Source organism: Macrotis lagotis, chromosome 7 (genome assembly GCF_037893015.1).
Source record: "Macrotis lagotis isolate mMagLag1 chromosome 7, bilby.v1.9.chrom.fasta, whole genome shotgun sequence".
NCBI classification, from domain to species: domain Eukaryota; kingdom Metazoa; phylum Chordata; class Mammalia; order Peramelemorphia; family Peramelidae; genus Macrotis; species Macrotis lagotis.
This window is the reverse complement of record NC_133664.1, coordinates 208,102,819-208,130,389: the sequence shown is the minus strand read 5'-3', so window position 1 is coordinate 208,130,389 and position 27,571 is coordinate 208,102,819. Positions and strand designations below refer to the sequence as shown.

The 27,571-nt window shown below is 36.9% G+C and overlaps 1 protein-coding gene across 11 annotated transcripts in view; it reads right to left on the bottom strand.

The window, feature by feature from the left end:
- CRACR2A (calcium release activated channel regulator 2A) overlaps window positions 1-27,571 on the bottom strand; it is a 209,110-nt gene that overhangs the window by 14,644 nt on the left and 166,895 nt on the right. For all 11 annotated transcript variants that reach the window (XM_074194635.1, XM_074194634.1, XM_074194626.1 and 8 more), the window contains 4 exons: window positions 17,940-18,246; window positions 14,372-14,504; window positions 9,244-9,325; window positions 8,926-9,040 (listed from right to left, as the gene is read on the bottom strand). In XM_074194635.1, the coding sequence (XP_074050736.1) occupies window positions 8,926-9,040; window positions 9,244-9,325; window positions 14,372-14,504; window positions 17,940-18,246 (637 nt within the window). The remainder of the gene's footprint in view (window positions 1-8,925; window positions 9,041-9,243; window positions 9,326-14,371; window positions 14,505-17,939; window positions 18,247-27,571) is intronic.

Genomic DNA, 27,571 nt, shown 5'->3' with positions numbered 1-27,571 from the left:
GAACTAGAAAATGGTCCTTTAAATTTTCCTCACTTTCACCCATTACACAAACTTCTGAGATTCAAGCTCTGATCTTTTGCACAGCACCAAATCCTCTGAGTTCTACCCTACCAATTCCTTTGAAATCATCAATCCGGTTAGTTTCCTTTTCTTTTTTATTTAGTTCAAGTCCTCAAACTTCTCCCACAACACATAGAAGTCAGAAGTAATAAATCATCAAGCTTTACTCTCTTCTTTAAGAGATAAGGAAATCTACACTAAGCAGTATGAAATTATTTGACTAAGGTCACAAAGGAAGTGTCAAAGTTGGGTTTGGAACCCGGTCTTCTGAATATAAGCCCTGTTCTCTTTCCACTTCACAAAATTGTCTCCTTCTACTTTGAACAATTTAATATTCTGTCTTGTGTATCTTACTTCTTTTCTCAACATCTCTGTCTTCCCATCTCTTGAAAGTTTATATTTCTATGGCATTTCAATGTTTGCAAAAACATTTTCTTCATAACAATCCCATAAAGTATTATTAGGTTATTTTTGCAGATGACAAAAATTAAGGCTCTGATAGATAAAAATACTTGCCCATGATTTTGGAACAATTAGGTATCAGAGGGCTGTGATATTGGATGTGGAGAATGTGGGATTAGTTATAAATTTTGCCACTGTGCTACTCTGGACAAGTTTTGTCACTTCTCAGTTTCCTCATCTATAAAATGAAGGTGAAGGCCAAATGATCCTTGAGGTCTCTTCCAGCTTCCACACCATCATCATCTTAGAACAGTTGCACAGTCCTACTAACCCAAGATTCTATCTCTGATCGTGGTCCTAATAGACAATCTGTGAACCAATACTGTCTTTCCATTATATCAACCTCAAAACTAAAACATCCTCCCAATCACATAAACGTAACTACCTTCCACATCCCATCTCCCATTTCTCATTTCCCTTAGGAAACTCTTACAGGTCTTTCATTCATTAATTTCTACATACCCCCTTTAAACATAGACCTCCTTAAACATTTCAGCTTACCCCAAGCCTTGCAGTAGTTTGTTTTCTTAGCTCTCTGTAGGGTGAATACAGCCCATAGAATGTTCTTATAAGCATCATGTGGTGATCCTAGTTCTAGTCTTCTGTCATCTGTGATTCAACGAACAAGTCTCTGTTTGCTTTTTCCATATTCTTTATAATATTATAGATTTCAAACAAATCCTTTGTCAGCCTTTGGCTTTACAGTCTGGTGAGTCACAAAATAATAAAATCTTCATAGTCAGAAGAGATACCATGGGTCATCTAATCCAACACTTATTCTTCTTTGATATTCTTTAAAAGCAATCAGACATCCTCTGTTCAAATGCCACCAGGGACAGGAAACACACTTCCTTAGGAGTCAGTACATTTTATTTTAAGATCAATATTTCTGAGGAAATGAGGAAGCAGTTCCTTATACTTAGATGGGTGCAAAAAGCAGTCAAAAATATGTTTTCTTTTCTGGCCAGAATCTAAAGGTCTTCCTGTCCCAGACTGATAGTTTTTCCAATGGCAAATTGGACCATCTTTTGTCTTAATTCTTACCTAACCCTTAGTCATTGAGTGGGTATGGACTCAAACAAACTGAGACCTGGGAAAGACTTTAATTTATAAAGGCCAAGGTTATCTACTGTATCCTAGGCAATTGTCTTGACTTGTCTCCCATGACTCTGGAGAGAGGGAGGTTGATGACTCTGTACAGCCAAGCATCAACTTAAACCAATTCATTCATAAGTCAAGATATCATCCTTGGGATATATTTGTCCTCCTTGAGAATGAAGGATAGGCAACAAAAATATCATCTTCCTTGTAAACCCTCAACTTTTTAACCAGTTGTGTAGACTCTCTTTAGCAAGCCTGGACATCAATCCAGGCTCCTTAGTCATAAATCTTGGGCAAATTTCTTCTCATTGGGCTTAAGTTTCTTCATCAATAAGATAAGGGAGTTGACAAAGGGGATCACTGAGGTCCCTCCTGATTAAGAGATCATAAGGAGGTGGAAAATTTTTTATCCTTATGATCATTTTTGTCAGTCTCTGAACTTACGGAAGTATGAAAGACAAGACTGGAATTCACAACCCTATCTTGTCTGATTTTAAGGATTACAGGCTGTAGCTCAGAAAGGCAGCTTGCTTTTTTTGTATAGAACATGAAGTTGTTATATTTGGGAAATGTGGTATGAATGTGTGTGTTTCAATATATATTTGGTGAAAGGCAAGAAAAAAACATTTAGCCTGGATAGTGCCGGTGTTTCTCTGGAGCAAGAACAAAAAAATTTCTCTGCATAATAAAATGTGCCATTATGCTCAGGAAAAATGACTGCAAAATTATATCTTGGGGGTTTCCATATTTATCCAGCCCCTGGACTATGAGTCAAAACAAGATTTATTTGTGTAGTTCATTCTAAACTGCCAGCACTTCAAGCTCAACTTGGAACATGGAAAAAAACCAAACCAAACCTCCAACTGTGCTATTTTTTGTTCTGTGCTGTAAGGTGCCACCACTCACAAAGACTGCGCAATGTGAATTAGCTGGCAACCAGGGAGTGGCAAGGGAAGCAACCCTGCGCATGCGATTTGAGAGGAGTAGAATTGGGCTGTTCCCGTGCTGGGGTGCAGATGGAGCTAGTCCAGGAACCTCAGTATGACTACACTGTCTCCAACAGAGACCTCCTGGATACAGGAATGGACTAAGGTAGAGAGAGCACAGAGATTGTCTTGGTATTGCCAAGAGCTTGGTATGTGACCTGGGGCTAGTCACTATCTTTGGGCCTGTTTCCTTATATGTAAAATGAAAGGGTTAAATCAGATGATCACTGGGGTCCCTTTTGTCCCATCACCCTGAGCTTTACATGGGATATGGAGAGCAATTAAGAAGTTTTCTGGCAAAGACACCAAATGTTTTTAAGTTGGGTCAATCCATTTGACTCCATGGTCATGAAAGGCTCAAAAGGAGAAAGAGACCAGAGATTTCCAGGTGATTTGAGTTATGAGAAATACATAAACAAAGAAGAATCAATAGCAAAAATCTCTAGCTAAAAGTTTAAATTCCCCCCTTTTGTAGGGAATTCTCTAATTTCATTCCTAAGGGAAGTCAGAGTCTACTGAGTGGCAATTGAAAGAAGATGGGTAAGGATGGATGATGGAGTATGCAGATATGGAACTGGAAGGAGTCCTAGAGAGCATCTAGTCCAACCCCCTCATTTTATAGAAGAGGAAACTGGGGCACAGAGAAGGGAAGTGATGTCCAAGTTCATTCAGGTAGCAACAGCACATCCAGGATCCAAATCCAGGACTTTCAGTGGAATACTGTTGCTCCTCTTTTCTGAAACCTCTTCATCAAGGAAAAGGGGATGATATTAAATGAGGACTACCCTGTGACTTTGGAGAAGGATTATAAGGGTCTTTGAACTATAAGAAGATTACTATGTGAGATGAATTTTTTTGTTCAATATGGGGGGGGCATCTTTCTTAATAAGAAACTCATCCACCCTTCTACAGTAAGCAAGAGTATACTTATGGCAGTTTTAACATATTAAAATCTCCTTCACCAAAGAATTTCCTAGAGAGGTGAGTACCTCCATGTCGCATAGCTAGTGAAGAGCTGGGGGGGGGGGGGGGGCGGTGTGTGTAGCTTATCATTGAAGCTTCCTGGGAGCCACTCCCAGACACCTGCTCCAGTCCTCTTCCAGCAGAAAATTTATTCTTCTGTATAACCTGCAGCAATTTAAGCCCTTTCCTTCTTGTTCTGCCTTTCGGGGGAGGAGAGAAATAAAGAACAGCTGGTCACCATTCTCTTAATAATAACTCTTCAAATACTTGAAGGCTGTTATTAGATCTCCCCCTCTGTCTTCCCTTTGCCAATTCAAGTGACTTAGAACTCCTTGGAAAAATATGGTAGAGCACAAATACAAAGAACTGCTTGTCAGAACCCCCCTCCATCAAATTAGGTGTCAAGCTTTCATACATCATCTGACATCTCTGATTGCTGGTTGCCAAGGCAGACTGACTTAGCTTTTCAGGAGCCTTGAAAACAAGTGTCTCAATGATGCCAGTGTTCCATACCTTTAACATGCTTCCCTTCACATGACCCCACTCCTGCTTTGTTCACATAGCTCAAATGGAGAAGATGTTATTTCCTAGAAGAAGGGGGCTCCTTCCCCTCACACAGATCTCAGCCCTCTAGTTCCATTAATCAGTGGTCAGACTTCTGATGATTCAACTCCATTTAACTCAACAAGCATTTAATAAGCCACAACAATATAAATAACATTATGCTAGGTGTTGGGAGGAGAAAGAGAAAACAGAAAACTAGAATGGATGACAGATGGATAATCAGTTTTCTGGCCCATTGGTCAAGAGTTTCCAATTTTGCAGGACCTGTTAGAGATCTATGGGCATACCTGAGCTTTGAGAACTGATGGTAATCTGGATGCTGTGATGAAGCACCTGGGTAGGACTTCAGTGGAGAAAACATTTGTATTTATGCATACACACACCATGTCTAATCCCACCTACCTACTGTCTCTAGAACACACATGGGTTTCCACACAATGTACCTGTGAAATAGGTAGTATAACAATTATAGTCTCCATTTTCCCAATGGGAAAACTGGAGGCCAGGGAAATTTAATGACTTTGCTCAATGTCATACTGGTATGTGGAAGCATTACCCATTCCTAACTTGAAGACCAGCACTCTTTTCATCTCCTAGGCTAGTTAACATGAAGTGCTTGCCAATGGAAGACAAAAGCTGCCTGTCTGTTGTCTCTTGCTCTTACTACAGGACAGGTTCATTTCTTTAATGATATATTTTGGGTTATACCTCTTTTAGCAAACAATTTTTCATTGTCAATCTATTGCAGCCTATTTATACCCAACATGCATCTTCTCTGTCGTCTTTTCAAATTTTAATTCTTTTTAGATTGTCATTTTCCATGCATGATTCATCAGCGATGCCACACCAGTTTTGAGAAATAATATCTCGAGTCTTAGAAAATTTGCTAAGAAGCACCAGAAATTAGTATCTCTCTCTCTCTTAGTTGCAAATTTGGGGGCATAGGGAAATCATGGAACACTAGCCCCATCCCTTCCTGGCAAATGGAGGAGAAATGTAAGCAGTGCCAGATTTTTTATTCTTGGGCTCAAAGAACACTACAGATGGTGACTACAGCCATGAAATTAAATGTTTGCTCCTTGGAAGAAAATCTATGGCAAGTCTGGAGAGCATAGCCAAAAAGAGACATCAACTTATTGACAAAGGTTCACCTAGTCAAAGCTAAGGTTTTCCTAGCAGCTATGTAAGGGTCAAACCATAAGGAAAGTTGAGCACTTCAAAACTGATGCTTTTGAATTTTGGTATTGGAGAAGACTTTTGAAAGTTTCTTGGATACCATGGAAGTCAAACCAGTCAATACTTAAAGAAATTAATTTACACTAGTTAATTGGAGCACCACTGTTCCTGTGCTGAGAAAGATTGAAGGCAAGAGGAAAAAAATGTTGGCAATATATGAGATGGATATAAACACTCAACATAAACTTTGAAAGATCGTGGCATACTATGGTCCATGGGGGTCACAAAGAAAAATGAGGGAAAAACTATGGTCAGTCAACAATTCTGATTGAACACAGACCCTATGTGTGATAGAATATACATCCTGTACCATTGTGCATTACATACTTTCTGGAGTCATGAAGACCTTAGTTTGAATCCAACTTCAATTACTTTCTAGCTATGTGACTCTGGTTAAGTCACTTATCTTCTCATTTTCCTCAGCTGTAAAAATGGGGATACTAATAGCAATGTCTTTTCAGAGTTGTTGTGAGGATCAAAATATGATGTTTGTAACATGGAATACTGCCTGGTCCATAAATAGGCACCTCATTTAGTGCCCTCTCACCCCCTCTTCCTATTCTCCAGTTATTCCTTACTCTCACCACATTACTAACGTTTCTCTTGGCCATAAAAGCTGGCTTCTCTGATGATATTCTCTACTTCAAAGGCTTCTTAAGATCTTTTTTTAAAATTTTATTATGTGTTATAGCCTGCTTACCTTCCAATTTCTCCACTGCCCTCTGAATGATCCCTTATTTTTGATTCTTCAGAAACTATGACTGAGTGTTCTATGACTCACAGTCATACACAACATTGTTAGAATAATAGCATTTAAAAAATGAGCTTTTGTTACCTGGAGAAGATGAGAATCATTAAAGGAGCTCTTCAAATCCCCAGAGGCAATCTAGCCTACCCTCTTTTTCCTTAATTCTTATTTCTGGGCCTAACTTGTTGATTTGTAGACTGTCTAACATTCACACACACACACACACACACACACACACACACACACACACAGACACACAATCTCACTAATTTATGAACAACTGCATATGTTTTCCTTTTTTACATCTTCCTTTCTTTTTCTCTCTGTATGATGGAAAGCTCTATGGATTATCTAAATGTTATAATCTATACAATACATATTTTCAATCCGCATAGTTCTTGCTTGACATTTCCAAACTCTTTGGAGTGGCTACAAATCTCTCGAAGAATCTTTTCATGAGTATCAAATGAGATAATACTTGTAAAATGCTTTGGATAGAGCTTTGCATAAAGTAGGTGCCTAATAAATGCTTATTCTCTTCCTCCTCTGCAATGTTTCAGGACCTGATTCAATTATATAATATCATGTGCAAACAGGAGCATCTGGGGAACCTCACTATCTTATCCTATTCAATAGGCACTAGATTTCCTCCATTCTTTCATGACTATGGCAAATATCTTTGGTAAACACAATGTTACACTGACTCTATGAGCCAGCCAGTCTCTTAAAGCACTAAAAATCATCTCCAACATTCATCTTCTCTATGGAGGCTGCATTGGATTATTGATTTCAATCAACTGCTTTTCCTTCATTGTTCTTTATTTCTACATTTTCTAGAGAGACATATGTCACTATGAATTCAAGTGGGATGGCTCCCTTGACCTTGATGGCAAAAAATAAATTTGTTATAAATATCTTTGTAGAGTTTTTCTTTTAAATGTTTCTTGAACTTCTTGTACTTTTATTATACACATTGCCTCTTAAGCAGTGAAAAGAATCAAATCTCTTAAAGTCAAAAAGGACCTCATGTCATCTGGTCCAGCCCCCATCTTAACAGAAGTAAGATGTTATTGTTTCCATATTTCAGTGTAGCAATTAAGTCACACACTGTCCTTGATAAGTTTTTAATAAAGTTGAAATAAGAGGAACTATATGAAGGAAAAGAGAACTAAGAAGCAAAGATTGTTATAACTTTTAGGGGCCAGAGAACTGAGGTCCTAAATGTGAAGTAACTTGTCCAAAGTTAAAAAGCACATACTCATTCTAAATTCTTGAACATCTCAGCTGGCCTTAGAGGCAGGCACTGTATAGAACTTTACATATTCCTCAGAATCTCCACAGCAATATGTATGCACTGTTACAAATGAATATTTTGTTGTTGCTGCTCGGTTGTTTTAGTTGTGTCTGATTCTCTTCATGATCCCATTTGGGGTTTTTTGGCAAAGTTATTAGAGTGGTTTGACATTTTCTTCTGCAGTTCATTTTATAGTGGAGGAAACTGAGACACAGAGGATTAAGTGATTTGCCCAGGGTCACAAAGCTAGCAAGTGTCTGAGTCACATTTGAACTCAGGTCTTCCTGACTCCAGGTATAGTGCTCTGTCCACTGAACAACCAAGATGCCTAAGAAATGAAGTGATAATAAACAAATGAAATCCAGTCCCTATTACAGCTCAAGTCTCATTACAATCAAGTCTCATTACAGCTACCAATGAATTCAGTATGAGATTGGTATCTCATGGACCTTGTTCAAAGACTTTAATCAACTGAAAGTCCTCAGAGGGCTTTGCTCTGATTCATCTTCACCTGTTACATGAAGCCATCATAATAAGGATGATAATCAGTGATAGTAATATAGTGCTTTATGGGCTCAAAATTCTATTGTCTGCATTTCCTTATTTAATCCTCCCAATAACCTCAAAAATAGATAGTATAAATATTAACAATATTTCATGAATGAGGAAACCAAGGCCCAGATAAAGAAAATAATTAGGCAAAGATTCTGCAGTTTGTTAAAGAGATCAATACGCAAATCCAGTTAGTGTTATTTACACTATACTATACACATGTTTTTACTAATATAGATTTTATATTAAGCACATTGCTACTTCTAGTCCTTTGATATCAAAGAGGACTACATCAACCAATCAAGTTATTGGTAGTGTGAGTTGCACAATTATGTTTACTCTAGTGAGGGGAATGCTGGCCAAGGAGTGCTTCTCACTTGCCTTTACCAGAATTTTTCCATCCCATGGCCTGATTGATAGTCGACAGGACTATTGGAGATGGTCTGGTTGTTACAGGAATCCCTTGGTCTTAAATTGGTTTTGCTTCCTCCTATATCAGTGAGGCACCACAACTCATCATCAATGCCAGGTAAGCAGCAGCATGTGATTTTTGATGGTAGAATATGATAAATTCTAACCTGTCTCTAGATGAACTAATTGTCAGTATGGTCCTCTTATATCCACTTTTGAGTTACTCATCAGTATGCCCATATTGCTGTTTATTTGGAACCCTTTTCTACCTCAATCTTCAAACTTTTTGTTTGAATGAGGGGATGCAGAGAAAAGAGGATAGAGATGGGTAGGGATAACTAGGGAAGTTTTGTGGCAATAGGCAAGTTTTGAGTCAGGTTGCAAAAAGTGCAGAGAGGAAGAGCATTCAAAAATAGTTGAGGATAGGAAGGTAGGAAACGAGGTAAGGTAGAAGACAAAGACAGATAAAAGAATAGAAAATAGCCATGAATAGTCACTAATATTTGATGGCTTGCTAGGAGCTCAAGTAATGTTATCTATCAGCTTACCTTAACACTTGTCAGCCACTGGCGGATGGACATGAACGTCTGCTTGGCTGTGATGTCGTACATCACAATGACACCATCTGCCTTGCGGAAGAACTGCTGGGTGATACAGCGATACCTGCCAATAATGGGTCCCCCAAACTGTCAGAAATGTAACACTTCACTTCACCCCCCCCAAGAAGTAGAGGAGCTCAGATCTTCAATCAGATTTTGGGAAGGCCACTCAACATTGAGTAGGAGGTAAAGGAGAATATGGAAGATGGTTATGTTGCGATCAGAAAGGTGGAATCACAGAGTGAGGAAGCAAATGATTTTCCTCACCTCTCCTGCCCAGCTGTGTCCCACAACTGCAAGGCCACCTGGGATTTGTCCACTTTCACTGTTTTCACTTGATAATCCAACCCTGCAGTGTAAAAAATAAGGTCTGTTAAGGTTGACCTGAAACTATTCATAGGGCACAGGTTGTATCTTAGGTTGTGGAGTCACAGAAATTTAGAGGTAAAAATAACTTCTACTTTACCTACTCCAATCCTCCCAATTTACAGTAGAAGATGTTGAGGCTCAAGGAGATGAAGCAACTGTGATTATTTTAAGAAGTAGCATGCCTAATATGTATTTATTCACTCCCTCTTGGAAGGAGGAAGCTTAAAGAAGATTTACTTCCTTCTTTAAAGCTTTTTAGGACTCTTGAAATGCAAGCAACCCTGGAAGAGGTCATAATCATAAACTCTTCTAGCCAATATATATGAGAAGATGAGGGAATTAAAAGGAATCAGTCCCAAATTTTAAATTTTATGCCTAGAGAAAGATGGGATACTCACCCCCAACCTGGGATACTTTCCCAACCTTGACCACTCATACCAAGTCATCATTAAAGGGGCTGCTGAGAGATCATACCTTGTCTTGGTAAGGGGCAATATCAGAACCTCTCAAAGAAAAGGATTTTTCTCCCAATGACTTAGCCTATCTAATGATAGTAAATCAATGCTAATTGGCTCCAGAAAAACAAGGGGTACACTTCCTCCATGAGAATAAGATTACTAAAGTTACACAGGATGACAGACCAAACTTGAAATACAGTATGTTAGGGGGTTGTATTGGATAAAAGAACTTTAGCATATAAATCTCTTTAAAGCAGAAACTATGTTCTGTCCAACATGATGTACATCACAGTATCTTGCAGAGTTCCTTATCACCCTGGGGAAAGTGTCCTACACTTTGGGTTCCAGTTGATTTCACTATCACTACTCTGTGATTCTGGGGCACTTATTTAACTGCTCTTCATATCAGTTTCCTTGTATTTAAAATGGAGAGTATAATACACATGCCAGCTATTTCATAGGGCTATTTTATGGATCCAACAAGATGACAAATAAATGTAAAAGTATTTTGCAAACTTGCAAATAATAATTTAGGTAACAATAGCACTTCTATAGCACTTTCAAATTTGCAAAATATTTTATAAATATTATCCCATTTTATCCTCATAACATCCCTGAAAAGTAGGTGCTATCATTTTTTTTCCATTTTACAGGTGAGGAAACTGAGGCAGACAGGTTAAATGACTTGCACAGGGACACATAGTGGTTAAATATGTGACTGGATTTGAATTCCCTTTCTGAGTCCAGGATTAGGGTTCTATCTATTATGTCACCTAGTTGCAGTATATGAATATAAGCCATTGTTACAGCCTAGGTTTAAAAAATGTTTCTGATCAGTGAATAAAATACGTTTTCTTTGATCAATAATTCCCTAAGTCTTTCTCATGGACTCCTCAGGGTCATATGGAAATGCTGAAAGATTGAAACTTTTTTTAAAGGAATCAGATCCAAGAGCTGGTAAGATCCATTTTCAGCATCTTCCCACTCCCACAGAATTCAATAGATGTTAAGCTTCTTAACCTGAAGATTTAGGATAGAAAAGGGTGGGTCTAGTACCACAGACTTAAAGAAAGCAGACTGACAATAGATGGACCAAGCATAATGCAGATGGCAAAAATGAAGTCAAATGAAAATATCAAACATGAACATTGCTTCTGGGCTGAGTGAGAAGTGAAAGAGGGCAGTAAGGAGGGGGAAGACTAAGGAATCTGATGGAAGACTGAGGAAGAAGAGTCCAATTCCTTACAATTGTACTTTCAAAAGGCTTTCATATTCATCACCTGCTCTGGTCAACAAAACTTCCCATAGAAAGAGGACAGGTTAGATAGATATCAATCAGTCCCCTTTTAAAATGAGCAAACTGGCCAGCTGGGTGGATAGAGCACCTGCCCTGGAGTCAGGAGGACCTGAGTTCAAATCTAATCTCAGACACTTAATAATTATCTATATGTGACCTTAGGCAAGCCACTCAATCCCAGTACCTTGCAAAAAAAAAATAAAACAAAATAAGCAAAAGGAAGATAAGGGAGGTTGTGATTTGCTTAGGGTTTCCAGACTTAAATCAATCAGCATGGCAGTGTAAAGTAAGGATTTGAATTTAGGAAACCAAAGCCCTAGACCCAGCCCTTCCATTTGTTAACTCATGTGACCTTATGCACATCATTTTTGGCTTTCTGAATCTCCCTTTTTTTTTCATGTATAAGATGGAGACAGTAAAAGTTATACTATTCCTGTAGCTCACAGGGCTTCTGTGAGGACCAGAGAAGATGCTGTATGTGAGGCTCTAGACATATGTGATTTTAGTATGCTGCAAATAAAGACTGGGAGAATTCACTGAGCTCTGATCTTGATTTTTCTTTTTAAACTGGGAAATTTCAGGGCTAACTACTCATTATCAAAGTAGTTTAAAATGAATTAAGAAATGAATTCAAATTTAGCTTAGTTTTCATTTTTTTTCCTCTAAAAGTCCAGAAATCTGAGAAAGTTGAATCTCTCCTAAGAGGAAAGGATGGGTCCTCTCTTTTCTCTGCCTGGGAGTAAAGGCAGACTGTGTGCAGAGCTATAACAGGAACTAGTGCTGAATAAAAGGGAGCAGCAAGTAGGGAGAGCCATGTGCTCAGAGAATCCAAGAATGGTTGAGTTGGAAGATATCTAGTCCAACTCCCTCATTTTAGGAATGAGGAAACTAAGGACTAAAGAGGAGCTGTGATTAGACTGTGAGTGGGTGGCCCATGGGGAACTTGTTCTTTGCCTACTATTCTATAGGTTTTTTTTTTTGTTTGTTTGTTTCTAGACTTCTTTATCTTGAACACTGGGCTACAAGGTCTAAGCCCTTAGAGCATGGGTGGCTCTTTCTTTTGAGTGTGTGGTAGGGGATAGAAGAGTTCCAAATAGGAGAAGGTCTATCATGAAATTAACTGTTGATATCACTCCTGTGATCTAGTTCTATTCCACAGGTTGAGGAAAACAGCTGTGGGCTAAACAAAACCAGAGAAAATACATTGCACTACCACAGCAATCAGAGGCTGGATTCAAAATTCAATAAATCTAGGAGATTTTTAGGGGTGAATTAATTAAATGTTTGGCCAAATATAGCAGGTTAATTTTTAAGCTGATGATTTTGTAGGGTTCTTGAATGATGTTATAAATAGCCTATGGCCCTTGGCAAAAAAAAAAAAAAAAGGTTTCCCTGCTTTAAATACAGGGAAGCATTTTGTTTTGTTTTGTTTTAGGGTTTTTTTGCAAGGCAAATGGGGTTAAGTGGCTTGCCCAAGGCCACAAAGCTAGGTAATTATTAAATGTCTGAGACCAGATTTGAACCCAGGTACTCCTGATTCCAGGGCCAGTGCTCTATCCACTGCTTCACCTAGCTGCCCGAGGGAAGCATTTTGTTGTGAAAAATAAGTGGATATGGAAAAAGTCCTAAGTTGAGAGTTCAGACTTGGGTGTGAGTCCCAACACTTACACCTGTGAGCTATGTCACAATGGACAAATCACTCAGAGCCTTAATTTCTTCATCTGGAAAAGGATGCTAATGTATCTGTCCCAAATCCCTCATACAAAGTTGTTATAAAGAAAGAACTGTATAATTTGATATAAATGAGAATTATCATTACTAAAAAGTCAGAAAGAAAATAGTTATTTCAAGCCTGGTTTGCCCTGGATGATCCACAAAGTTCAATGCCATCATTTTACAGAACAGGAGACAGAGACCCAGCCAGTGGAAATTATATACATAAGATCATAAAGAAAGGAATAAAGGTATAATAAGTGACAAAATTTATAGATGAATGGAAGTCTTCAAACTTAAATTCAAGAGCTCTTTCTGACCCACATTTTCAGATGACTCTCAGAATAGTGAGGATGGAGTGGACTGACTGAGAGCCAGTTCCTAAAGACGAATGAGGAAAAGGGTGGGTCAAGGAGGCTTCTTATGTAGAGATTAATGATTTGAATGGCTGTTTTCCAAGCCTAGTAAGGATAGAACAAGAAGGAAGTATACATTTTAGAGTGATTACTATTTAGAATGAAAGCAAGGTCAATGAGAAACTAAGTTGGAATTGTCGTCTTCGGAAAAGGCAACCAAGATCACACAGGTTGTCAGTGTCAGAGCTGGGATTTGAACCCAGATCCACCAACTCCAGATCTTCCTAGCACACCAAATGAAGGACTGAAAATGCCCCCTCAGTGTTGTAGATTCAGAAGTAGAAAGCACCTTAAGTCATCAAACCCAACCCTCTATTTTTTGAAATAGAGGTAAAATGCCTACAGTCACAGAGAAGGGTGAAAACAGAGGACCTTGGGAACCTCTGGTGTCCAAAGAGGGGCTCAAATGAAGAACTTTTACCAGTTTCAATTATTAAGTGTCTGAGACCTGATTTGAACTCAGGTACTCCTGACTCCAGGGCCAGTGCTTTATCCACTGCTCCACCTAGCCACCTCGTGGTCCTGCTATCTCTAAGAGAAAAGTGGTTCAAGGTCATCTGCTCTATGCTTAACATAAGGCAAGATGGCACAATGGAAAGGGACCTGGAGTAAGTTTCCCATGGCCAAACCCTGCCTCTTGCTAACAATTAGACACATCACTTAATTTGTCTTGGCAGCAGTTCCCTCTTTTACAAAAGGAGAATATTTAAATGTGTGATCCACAACATCCTAACAGATATGAAATTTTTTTATTCTGTTATTCCATGCTTGATCATTTAATGGGAGAACTCATCTTACCCATCCTATACTCACTATAAACTACTAAGCTGAAAAAGAGAGGGCTGTTAGCACCTCCATCACTCCCCACTTCTGTTCTACTGGCTTTCTGTCTTCAGATCCAACTGAAAGGTTCATCCTAGGGTCCCATACTCCTTCAGTCCTATGTTAGGCACTGGAAGGAATGACAATAATGAAACAATTCTTGTTTTCAAGGAATTTACAGTCTGATTGAGGGAATAAATACATAAATACATAAAGAAGATTTCCTAAAGGAAATTTGAGCCAGGAGAGAAGTTACATCCTCTTTTTAAAAAAAGAAGGAAATTTCAAGTAGCAGAATAATGCTATGTAGAGCAACTCACCGATAGTGGCTGCTGTGCCTGGGGAAAATCGGTCTTCACAAAAACTCCTCATAAATGATGTCTTCCCCACACTAGAGTTGCCCACAAATATAATCTTGAAAAGTCGATCTGGAGAGTTGGGAGAGCTCTTCTCCTAGGAAAAGGTAGATAGGTCTGCCCACTGCTGAGAGAATCTTCTAGCCCACCTATCATCCTTTCAAACCCTCCCAATATATCTGTGTAGATCAGTGTGCTGGAATGAATGCTGACTTTGGAGTCAGAGGACCTCAGGGTGAATCCTGGCTCTGCTACATATCACTTAGGGTGACCTTGAACAAGTAATAACCATACAGCCTCCCCTGGGCATTAGTTTCATTATCTCTAAGTTGAGGGAGTTTGACCAGATGACATACAAACCCTTCTATTCTAAATCTGGGAATTACTGGTTTGGGTACTCCCAGTACTGATGCATAAAATGTTCATGGAGAGAACAGGGGTTCAAGGAGGAGTTGGTTGCTAATATGGCATGCTCTGACTTCCAGGACAATTAACTTTGGTCTTAAAACATTAAAATACCCTATAGTGTGGGAGAAAGGAAGGGAGAGAAACTGTCCAATTTTGCATCAGTCATCACTGATGCTGGGTGCTAAGTAAAGAGAGCTGACTTTATCTATATTTCTAGAGACTGAAAAAGTATAGGTGGTAATCAAAGGATCCCTATTCCTATCTCAATACTGAAGCTGTGGATCTTAAACAGAACTTATTAAAGGACAGCTAAGGGGTATAGGGTCAGGTCTGGAGTCAAGAGGAACTAAATTCAAATCTGGCCTCAGACACTAATTGTATGATCCTAGGCAATCTCTGTTTGCCTCAGTTTGCTCATCTGTAAAATGTAATAATAGAAACAGGGCTGTCATGAATATCAAATAAGATAAAGTGTTGAACTTAGGAAGACCTGAGTTCAAATTCTGCCTCATATACTTACTACTTCTATGACCCTGGAAAAGTCACTTTTGACCAACTGTTTACTACAGTTTGTTTTTCTGCAATAATAGCACCAGGGTGGCTATGAGAATTAAATGAGATTATTATATAGTACTATATAAAGGTTAATTATGTCATTATTATCATTATATTATTATTATTATTATTATTATTACAAGTTATGTGTCATTTCTATGACTCTCAGCTTCCTTACCTATGAAATTGGGTATAAATATTTCCTACTTCACAGTTGTCATGAGGAAAATGTTCTATAAATCTTAAAGCAATTTAGATGTGATCAATTATTATGATTCTTAAAGATCCTCTCCCATTGTACTCTGTTTCAGTTTGAAGCAGAGCTTCTTAATCTGGATATTTCTGAAAAAAACTGATAACTATTTCTAATTGAATGTCATTTTGGTTTTGGTAATGTTGTATATTTTATTTTGAGCATTTAAAAGCATTCTTTTTTTTAAGGCAAATGGGGTTAAGTGGCTTACCCAAGGCCACACAGCTAGGTAATCATTAAGTGTCTGAGACCGGATTTGAACCCAGGTACGCCTGACTCCAGGGCCAGTGCTTTATCCACTGTACCACCTAGCTGCTACCAAAACATTTTTCTGACAGGGAATCCCATCAGAGTGCCGAAGGAAACCATGATTTAAAAAAGAGGTTAAAAACACTTGGTTTAGGGCTTCCCCATCTTCCGGGTAAACTGATAGGTCAGGAAATTCCAAGTTAATCCCACCCAATCTTGGGTTCAGTAGGGACAAGGGAGTAGGACAGAGTATTTACTTTTCAGTTTTCACATGGGCAAAGTAAGACCCAGAATTATAAAAAGTTATTCAAGTGTCATATAGGGAATTATTGACAGAATTGAACTAAGAGAAAAAAAGGTATATGAGTTCAGGACATTTTCTACAAGTCTATACATCTTCTTCAGGAAGCTGCTTATTCATCCAGTAATTTGGACTCTGAGTTCAAGCATAAATGTGAAGCCTCTCTTGGATCTGCTTAAAAGAAAATTCATGGAACTAGCTCCTCTCATTAAGAAAAAAATCCATAATGTGGCAGTAAATATATACAAGTTGTAGGAAAAATATCATCATAGCATTTTTGGGAGAAATCAATACTTAGGAAAGAATTCAAGGTCAATTACAGGAATTTAAATGAAAGACAAAGCACTTCCTCTATAGGGTCCCCTACTCCTCAGTCCTCCCACTTTCTCCTTTGTCTTAATTCATCTCAATTCAAAAGGACTAATGTACATCCCACAAACATCTCTCTCTAACCTTCATTTTCATCACCTTTCCTACAAAAAAACTGAATAACTGATTTTTCTCATTTTTTTTCAGGTTATTTGCTACCAAGTCAAATTCACAATAGTCCTCAGGGGGTTGGGATCTTAGGGCTGAGAGCACAAGAGAACTTGGAGAACATTTAATCCATCCCTTTCATTGAACAGATAAGAAGAATACATAATACATATAATGTGTCTACAATGTGTTGTGACATTAGGGGAGACATCTATATATGGAGATTCAAGGGAAAATGACTCAGACCTTATGCAAATAAACAATCAGAGAAATTCCAGTATGGCAATAGCTCTGTTGTAAATAATAACAAAATTCATAATGCACTCAAATTATTTGGTTGGACCTCAGAAGACCTGAATTCAAATCCTGGCTCTGCCTATCTATATGGTCCTAGTCTTGCCAGGCTCCCCTCTGAGCCTCAGTTTGTGTCTTTATAAAATGAAGGAGGGGGGACTGTATACAGTCCTGTTTAGTTCTAAACCTTTTGATCTATGGAAAATGCTCAAAGCATGAGTTCAGGGGCATGAGTTCCCATCAAGAGAGCAAAAAACAAGAATTCTCAGAACTTTAAGAAGATCTCTCAGAGCATTTTAGTATTAGGAAGGTCTAAGAGATCACCTCATCCAGCCACATTTTAGAGATGAATAAACTGGTAGCCAAAATGACTAATTCAGAGTTACACTCTCTATGAGAGGCAGAGTCAAAACTGTGCAACCTAACTCAAGGTTAATTCTGCTGAAAACACTTTGGGACCCCAAAGTATCATGTATATGTGGAAGTATGATTTTACTTATATAAATTGATTATATATATATGTATATATATATACATATATATATATATATATATATATATATATATATATATATATATATATATATATATATATATATATTAGTAGGAGGTAAGAAAATCTCTCACAATCCAAGTCAGCAATTGTCTTGCAACTTAAAGCCTCATAAGAAAGAGCTGTTTGGACCACTAGAGGTTAAACAACTTATCTAGGGTCATACAATTGAGCCTCAGTCTTTCTGACTCTGTAACCAACTCTCCAGCCACTGTACTACATTCCCTTTCTGAGACTGTTATGAATAATCACTTGAATGAGATAAAAGGAAATTCTATGGGGAACCCAGAGGGTACATTTTTTATGAGGCACATAAATGCATGACTTCATTCAGTGGAGTTCCTATGTTGTTCTTTGTGTCTTTTAAGATGGATGACTTCCATAGGACACATGCAGAAGATGGCAAAATACTAAAACAAGCCAATGTGAAATAATCCCTTACATGGATATATGTTTCTTTTCCTACTGGCTGCCCTCGAGGAGATGTGGGTTCCAAGGGTGATGCTTGTTGGTTCTTTTCCTTTTGATGCTTCCTACTGCTCTCCTCCTCTTCTGGACATCTATTTAGCTGTCCCTCAAAGTGCCTATCCAGAAGTTGAGGCAAGGGATCTTCCTCAATGGAGATAATCCTTTTGAGAGCTTGAAGACATGGCCCACTGGCCCCAGGTTCCCCATCAGTGATCCAATTCAGGCCAATGGAGCTTCTTCTTCTTGGTATACTGAACACATCTTCCTCCTCAGTTGATTGACTACAGAGATGGGGCAGAGAAGGAAGTAGAAAAGGAGAGTATAAATTCATTAGTACAAGGAAATTTGAGTATGGCCTGGCAAAAACAAAATTAATGAGTTTAGTTGATCTCCCACACACATGGGGGAAGGAAAAGATGAGAACATTCACAGAATTATAGATTTACAGATTATCAGAGCTGGAAGAAGTCACATAGGACACCTAATTTAATTCTTAATCAAAGTATGTCTGAAATAGTCCTGACAATGGGATATTCACTATCACATAAAAAAACCCACCTCTTTTCCATATTTAGATAGTTCTAATTATTAGGAATTTTGCTTTTTTTCCCCCTTCATGTTTAGCCAAAATCTGACCTGGTAACTTCAAATTACTGATCCTTAGGGTGTTTCCTGGTGCCAAGAGGAACATGTCTAATCCATTTTCTAAATAGTTCCTACAATCCTAGTCATATACTGACTTAGTATCCTGGTGATACTACTTCTTAGCTAAGTGACCTTGGCAAATCAGCCTCTCTAGTACTCAGTTTTCTCATTTGTTAAATAAGTCATTAGGACTAGATGATCCTATCCTTCTAGTTCTAAGCACTTTCATCATGAATAGCTCCAGTAAAGTAGCAGATTATAAAAGAAACCTACAAGAATCCACAGCATTTCTATATAGCAATAACAAAATCCAGTAGGGAATAATAAAAAGAGAAGTCTGATTAAAAATAATTACAAAATGCATTAAAGTATCTGGGAGTCAATTTAAACACAATCAATACCTGTAGAGATATAATTACAAAATGCTCCTTAAAGAATTAAAAAACAGCTTAACTAACTGAAGGGATATTCAGTAGTCATACATGGGCCATGTCATTATAATAAAAATGGCAATACACCAAAATTAGTTTATGGATTTAGTGCTATATAAATTAAAACACCAAGGGAATATTTTACAGATATAGACAAATAATAACAACATTCATTTAGAGGAAGGAAAGATTCATAAAATCAAAGAAAATAGGAAATGAAATGAGGAAACAAACACTTTTAGATTTCAAATTACATTATACCATTGTAATTATGAAAAATATTTAATATTAACAAAAAAATAGGAAAGAAGTTCAATGGAATTGACTAGATGAGGAAACAACAATTCAATACACCAGTATTTAATAAACCTAAAATATAAATTACTTAGGAAAAAAACCTTCTTATTTGGCAAAAACTGCTAGAAAAAAAGGGGAAACAACCACTTATAAATTAGTTTTTAGACCAACATCTTACAGCATATTTTACCACAAACTCAAAATGGATATGACCTGGATCTTAAAGATGGTAACCAGATCAAGTACCTTCTATATTTATAGGGAAGGAATGCTTTCTTAAACAAGGGATAAAGGCAATTTCAAAGGATGTATCCATCCATCAATAAACATTTATTAAAAGCCTATCATATGACCAAGTACTGTGCTAAAACCCTGGGGGGATACTAAAGGGAAAAAGATAGTCCCTGCCTTCAAGGAACTTACAGCTTAATGGGGGAGACAATATGGAAACAAATCTATACAAAAGTAAGCTATATACAGGATATATACAAATAATTGAGAGGGAGGGTACTAGAAATAAGAGGAATTAGGAAAGGTTGTTTATAGAAGCTGGGATTTAGTTGGGATTTAAAGGAAACAAAAGAGGTCAAAGGCATTAGGTAGGAGGATAGGCAGGAAGGAGAGCAGTTAAAATGACAGGAGCACTGAATTGGACAATCTGGTTCATACAACAGTCAGGAGGCTAGTGTAGCAAAGTGTCAGGATGCACAAAAAGACTGGAAAGGTTGAAAGGGAAAACATTATAAAGGGCATTGAAGACCAAATAGACAATTTTTGCATTTGATATTTTTTTTAGGTTTTTTTGCAAGTCAGATGGGGTTAAGTGGCTTGTCCAAGGCCACACAGCTAGGTAATTATTAAGTGTCTGAGACCAGATTTGAACCCAGGTACTCCTGACTCCAGGGCCAGTGCTTTATCCACTGTGCCACCTAGCCACCCCGCATTTGATCTTATAAGTAATAGAAAGTCAATAGAATTTGTTGAATGGGGGTAATTTGATCAGATGTGATCTTTAGAAAAATCATTTTCATGATTGAATGATGGTTTGGAGTGAGGAGAGACTAGAAGTAGGTGTGGGTAATAGCAGAATATTTCGTTAATTGAGGTAGCAGGTGATAAAGGTCTGCAGCAAACTCAAAGGAGAAAAAGGGACTTATTTTGGAGATATTGCAAAGAAGAGAGATTGATAAGTCTTTGCAACAACTTGAATATAGAGGATGAGAGAGAGGAATACAGGTTGTGAGCCTGAGGGCTTGGGAAGATGGTGCTGCCCTAAATAACTGAGAAGGTAGAATGAGGGGAAGAATGATGAGTTATTGTATTTTTGCGTGTCTCAGAATGAGGAAACTTCCTCTCCTAGGACATCCCAAAACTACTCTGAAACTTTTAGTCTTCAAAAAGTTGCTTTCCCAATTCAGAGTTCTCTGTTCATTTTGTATTTTGGCCATTTGGTGTAGGAACAGAAGATACCTTGGAGTAAGAACATTGGATTTGATGTTGAGGGATATGAGCAAGTCACTTAGTCTCTCTAGGTTACAGTTTCATCATTTAAAGAATTAAAAATTAGGTTGTATTTAATCAATGATTCATATTCATCAGTGATTTAGAATGTAGGGTCTGTGGACTTAAAAAAAATAGTTTGACCACTATTTCAATATTATGGTTCCTTTTATAATCCTATCTAATTTGTTTTTTTTTTTAAGTGTACTTTAAAGATTTCTAGGTAGTGCCATAGTCCATAAAGTATCAGCCCTGAAGTCAGAAAGATTCATCTTTCTGAGTTCAAATATGGTCTCAGATGGTACTAACAAATCACTTAAACCCATTTGCCTCCGTTTCCCTGTCTATAAAGTGAACTGGAGAAGGAAGTGACAATGCAGGATCTTTGCCAGGAAAGCTCACATGACTGAACAACATTTTGTGTAGCTCAGAGGCTTCACTTGTCAGTGAGGTCCATGGTACAAAAAAGTTTAAGAGTTCATGGATGAGAAGGTCTTTAATGTTGTTGGAAGTGATTAAATCCTCTGATTCTATAATTCCAAAGAGGTGGGGTGGGGAAACCCTTCTTAACTTGCCTAGTAAATCTGGGATGACCATTTGTACAAACAAGACTGAACCAGGGCCAAACCTCACAACTAAAAATCTTTGGAAGAGCAGATAGGACAGAAGGGTCTAGAGTGTTCTCAGTTGTATTTATAAGTTGCATTGAGCTTGGGTCAGAGAGCGAAGTTGAGCCCTTTGCTCTGACCTGAAAATGTTAACCAACTGGGTCATCAATGCTAAATTCAATTTTGATTTGAGGGAGAAGTAACAGATTTCAATTCTGGAACTGAACTTCATTATGCAGGCGGCAAATGTTCAGCTGCTTGGCACAAATCACAGTGTACCACAGGCAAGTAGGCAGGGGGGCTATTTTCTAGGCTGCCAAGTGGGTGGTTAGTTCTTAGAATGGAACATTAGTAACACCAAGATTCCATGTTATATACAGAAGCTCTGTAGGGCTCAGGGACCAGTCTTGTGATTGAGATTGGTCCATGGGCCAAGGGGACATTAAACATCAAGCTTAAAAATCTTCCTCTTATTCTTCTCTGTTTCCTTTCAGTTTGTCCCCTCCATAAGACTCTAAATTAGGAGGGAAAGAAAGAGGGATGCAGACTGGAACATCCAGTATAATTGCTCTAGGTGAACCATGAATCTCAGTGAAGGGAAATTAAGACTAGTACTGGAAAGAGCAATAAATGACCAAGTTATAGATAGAATGGAAAATCCTGAGTTCAAATCCATCTGCAGATGCTACCCAGGTAGTCTTGGTCACAACCTCTGTCTGCCTCACTTTATTTATCTGCAAAATAGGAATAACAATAGTACATTTTTTCATATTGTTCGTATTGTTTTGTGTGTCATGAATTTCTTTCTGTAGCCTAAGAGACCCATCTCAAATGAGAAATAATTTCTAAAAAGTGCTTAGAAAAGCTCCTGGAACAAATGGATCCCTTTCCACAATAATATTTTTTAAATGTATAAAATAAAACATGAAGGATTATAAAGAAAACCAATTAGATTTAAATAGTTATGACTAAAGGTCAATGTACCTCAGAAGATCTTTGAGATTCCACTATTCTATGATTCATGGACACTTAAGAAAATAAGAGGGAAAAGAGGGAAAAGAAAAAAAGAGGGAAAGGATATAAGAAGGCAGGGAAGAAGATGAAAGAGGGATATCTGAGGTACATAATCTACTGTATATATATATATATATATATATATATATATAACAATAATATAATCAATATCTATTATATAATATCCATCTCTAACATAATAGATGAATATCATATAATATGTAATTATACATTATATTTAAGGAGGAAGAGAAGAAATAAGATCTTTCCACCACACATACTCACATAGACACAATTACTATTAAAGACAACACTATCTACATTCTACAGCAAGGGAGAAAAAAATCAATGAGTAATCATATGGCTGATTCACTCTTCTGTTACGAACAATAGATTATGTTAGACTGTGTCTTAGATTGCAAGTGTCAGCATTCAGGAGATGAAAACCTATGCTTTGGAGGAATGAGTCCTAGCCCAGGAATCAAACAATGTTGGTTTAATTATCAATTATATGAACTTTAAATGGTTTCATTTCCCATCTGAAAAACAAAGGGTGAAGTCTAAATAAACTGCTTAGATAGCTATACTTTCTTAAAAACTTTGAAACTAGGGACTGTGAAAAGAGGACTAGCTTTGGAGTCAGGAGGATCCAAGTTCAAATCCTGCCTTAGACATTTGATACTAGCTGTGTGATCTTGGGGAAGTCACTTAACTCCATTTCCTTGCAAAAACAACAACAGTGCTTTGAAAGTGAGATAGAATTTTTTTGTAAAACTCTTTTTTAAAAAGCACATGGAAAATTCAATATTACAACAGAAAAGTCCTACTTGAGGAAACTACTCCCTTAAAGGTTGACTGGTACCTTCTCTGGGAGACCTGCTGAAAGTGACTTGCTCAGAATCACAATTTTAATATGTCTAACCAGTAAATGGCAGTAGTAGAGAAAAAGCATCTTATTCAAAACAAACCTTGGAGAAAAGTGATTTTTTAAATATAACAATAACCAATTATTAAAGAGGGGTCCAGGTTTTTCTTTTCCTGTTTCCCTATTCGGGGACTAGTTCCTAGAGGGACAGTCAAGCTAGTCTCTGAAGAACAATGCTAATAGATGAGATTGCCCAAATCCTCCCAGGAATGGGCTCCTCTAGACCCCACCCAATCAGAAAACTTTACTTAATCCAGCAGAATTTTACCCCCCCCCCCCAAATTGAGCTGTGCATTTGAATCATCCCCTCTCTTAGAGTTTAGCTTAATTCTTTTCTAAAAGGATTAATCCAACCAGAGTGGTTTCGGGAAAGATGGATTCCTCTGTCCAGAGGGAAGAACCTGAAACTCATGATTAAACCAGATTCTCAGTAGGAACAGTTGAAGACTTTTGGTCCTCTAACTCGTGAATATGTCCACCCTTCATTAATTGTTCATCAATCAGGGTTGATTTCTCTTGTCTGGGGTAGTGTGTGTGTGTGTGTGTGTGTGTGTGTGTGTGTGTGTGTGTATTTATTTTCAGTGTCACTTAGCCTTATGGAGAAAAAACATTGATCCTCATTATTATCAACTAGTTTAATTAATACATTAACACAGAAACTTGGTCTCTTGGACTTTTCATTCATCTCAGTTTGGCATTCACCATGAAGGTACCCCAGATCTTAATCAGAAAACTCTGCTGTAATATGTTTGAATCCAAGTGAAAAAGTTTTCCACAAAGGGGAACTTTCTGTTAGAACTCTGACTGTGATTGAACTATTACCAGCTGTTAGATCTTCTCTGAGGAAGTTCAGATGATCTATGTTTCTTTTAAATGTTGCTTTCTTTTTGCTGCAGTCTTCTAATTTTCATTCTTAAGAGCAGAATGAAAATTACATCAATTCTTCTCATGTGGGCTATAGGGACAAATAGGGAGATGATGTGGATGCATACAATTATTAGGGTCTGCCTGATTCAGGGTATTTTGGGGGTTTCTATCCACATACCTCAATCTCTGTTAGAAAAAGGAGAACCCTGAAAATTTCTTGCAGTACAAGTGTTTCAAAAAAAAGAAACTGAGGTATTGATGGGAGAGTGTATCTAAAGTTACAATCCTGGCTGTCAGATGAGGAAGCAATTGGACATTCTGAAAGAAAAAGAAATTACTTTAAGCAGAATAAAGAAGCAGAAGTTTAACTGAACTTGAATTTCTGGACACTTAGACTTTGTATTCTTGAGTTTGTGTTTTATATTTTTTCTCTCAGAATGTTTAGAATCTAATTTACAAAATTAGCCTATATTTACTTCAGTTGCAGAGAGCTGAGAGAGGAGCTAGACCAGTAAGACTTTGCCTGAGGCATTTCTTTTGTTGGGTTATTTATGTTTAAAGTTTACTTTAAAAGATAAAAGTAAAAAGAAAACTTTTTTAAAAATCACTTTCTTATGATTGTGATAAAAATCGAGAGACAGACAAGGAAGGGGGACCATTTCCTCAATTAAGTTTGTAGATTTGAAAGTACAATCAGAGAAGGAATTTTTTGTTTAGGGGTGAGGAGAAATTGACAACCACAGACTCCTGTCTTGAACTCTAAACAGCTAAGAGATAATATCTTAGAACTAGCCACTCATAGAATCTATCTCAGTTCAACTTGGCTCAGTGAACCAATTGTAGATAGCAAGGGCTAATGAGGGAGAATTCTGTTTATTATATGTCCTATACCTTCAATTCTTAAAGAGCTGAGCACCACCTCGGTTAAGATAAGTTAATAGTCACTTAAACCACTTAACCCATGGGAAGGATTCTTGAAACCTTAAGAAAAGGATCTGTCTGTCTATCTATCTATTCAACCATAGAAAAAGAATGTGCTTAAAGAATTCCCATAGAAAAACATGGGATAAGGGAGAACTTCCCATTGAGCCAGGGATTAAAAAAAATGTGATTAATTACTGAAACAGCTGGTCTACATCAACAACTAATTCAGCAGGGGAATCACTGTATGACTTTTAATTATCAGACTTTAAAAGATTTAAAAGTAGTTATAGGGAACAAAAATCTTAAGCAATTGGATTACTGGTAACTTTGGAGTAGGTTGACAGATCTGGTCACTAAAGTTCAGCTATCTGAAGGCATCTGCCCAAGATGTGAGGTGAGAGGACTCACTTCTTTAGCCTGCTTTACCTGCTTCCTCTCTTACTCCTTCAATCCCTCTTTACTAATGGTTCCCTTCATCCCTGGCTCCTTTCACCAATTTCATGAATTGAACAAATAATCTTTCTATTGATAAGTTATCCAAGTGGAAATTTAACAATTGCTAACTAACTTTGAAGCTGTGTGGAAATGAATTTTCTTGTAACTCATAAAACCACCAGCTAGTGGGCAAGTCTACTACCTCCTTCCTTCTGATCTCTAAAATCCATCTGTGTACTATTAGGGAAATGAACCTACCCAGATTTTACATTTCATTGGTTTCTCATAGTATTCCATTCCCTACAAAATTGCTCTTCCCAATCAGACCAATATGTTTAAAACTGCAAAAATAAGGTTTTTTCCTTTTAAAGGCTTACTTTGATCAAGGTTTTTCTAAAGTGTCCTAAATAATAATCACCTCAGAATTTCAACAATTTATGGTTAAAATATATATTTCCATTGTAAAAGCTGTTGGCATAAGTAAAGTTGATAAAAATTGTGAGAAAAATACAACTCTTTACTTATGACAACTCTCTCCAATTCTGAAAAATAAAAAGTTAGTAAATAGAAAATTGAAGAGAGTATGATTTAATTCAGAAAACTGCTTTGAGATGATTAGCTGTTAACAGGGTTAGAAAAACAGGATAAATTTCAAGTTTTTTTGAGAAAGAGAAATACTAGTAGGAATAAATGTTAAATAAAACAAATAAACATGTATGTGTGTTTTAGAAGTCTAATAAATTTCATTTCTTAGTTAATTTATTGTAAAAACTTAAGAATGTTGGCATCAGTTGTGTTCAGTCCTACCTTGTATTTCAGAAAGTCTCTTTAAAATTTTTTATAATTGCTAAGAAATTTTTTAAATGATTTTTTCACAAAGGGATTTTCCCCCACAAACTTCTTAATATATTGGAACTATGAATAGAAAGTATCGGTTTTGATCTGCTTTTTTGAGAGAATGAGAGAGATTTGAAGCTTTTTGATCTCCTAGACTAGAGAATACCTGAATTGTAATTAATCAAGTAACAGTATAATTGTAACATGCAGAGCAATGAAGAAAATTACCTTAGTTGAAATTAAGTATATAATTTGAGAAGGTAAGGATGTAAAAATACATTGGTTTAACAACAATATATGCTAAAGTTATGAAGAAAATATTCAATACAAAATTATAGAGAGAATAAGCAAGTTATTTTTAAGTGTAATAATTTAAGTCTTATATACTGACACTTTTAAAATCTTTGACAGTGGATTAGCTAGAAACAATGAATCCACTGATACGAAATGCTTGTAACAAATAGCTCTTGTGTAAAATATAATGCTAAATAATTGAAATTGTAAATTGGGGTCTTGTATGGTATCATTAGGAAAATAGAGGTATAATTGAATTTATTCAGTTTTCATTTAAATGAAATTATTATTATTATTTATTATAACACTATATCAAGAAACTCATTAGCCATGTGGTTTTCATCCAAGTTATAATTTATTTGGTTTTATATATATATATATATATATATATATATTAAAGATAATGCCTAATATTAATTTGATAATTCATTGTATTAGAAATATAGTTGAAAAGTGAACTCTTCTTTAATTCTTTTGTGTTATGGATTTGATTGATAAAAATACTGATGTAAATTTGTTTTAAAAAATCTCTTTAGAAATATAGGAGCTTGTGATAATGGTTTTCTCTTAAGTAGACATAGAAAGGAACCATTTAAAATGAAAGGTTGAATGCTAAAATCTTACTAGGTCTGCTAATAGTTTGAAGGAAAACATTAATACTTATTTGACAACTGAGTAGGGTGTCAGTATTTTAAGGTAACAAAATTTAGCCTCATGCTCAAATATGGTGATTTGATTTTAGCTAAGAACTAGAAATTAAAAAAGGAAAAGATTTTTATACCTATAAAAAAATTCAGTCTTTAACTACTGAATGAATTATAATGTTATA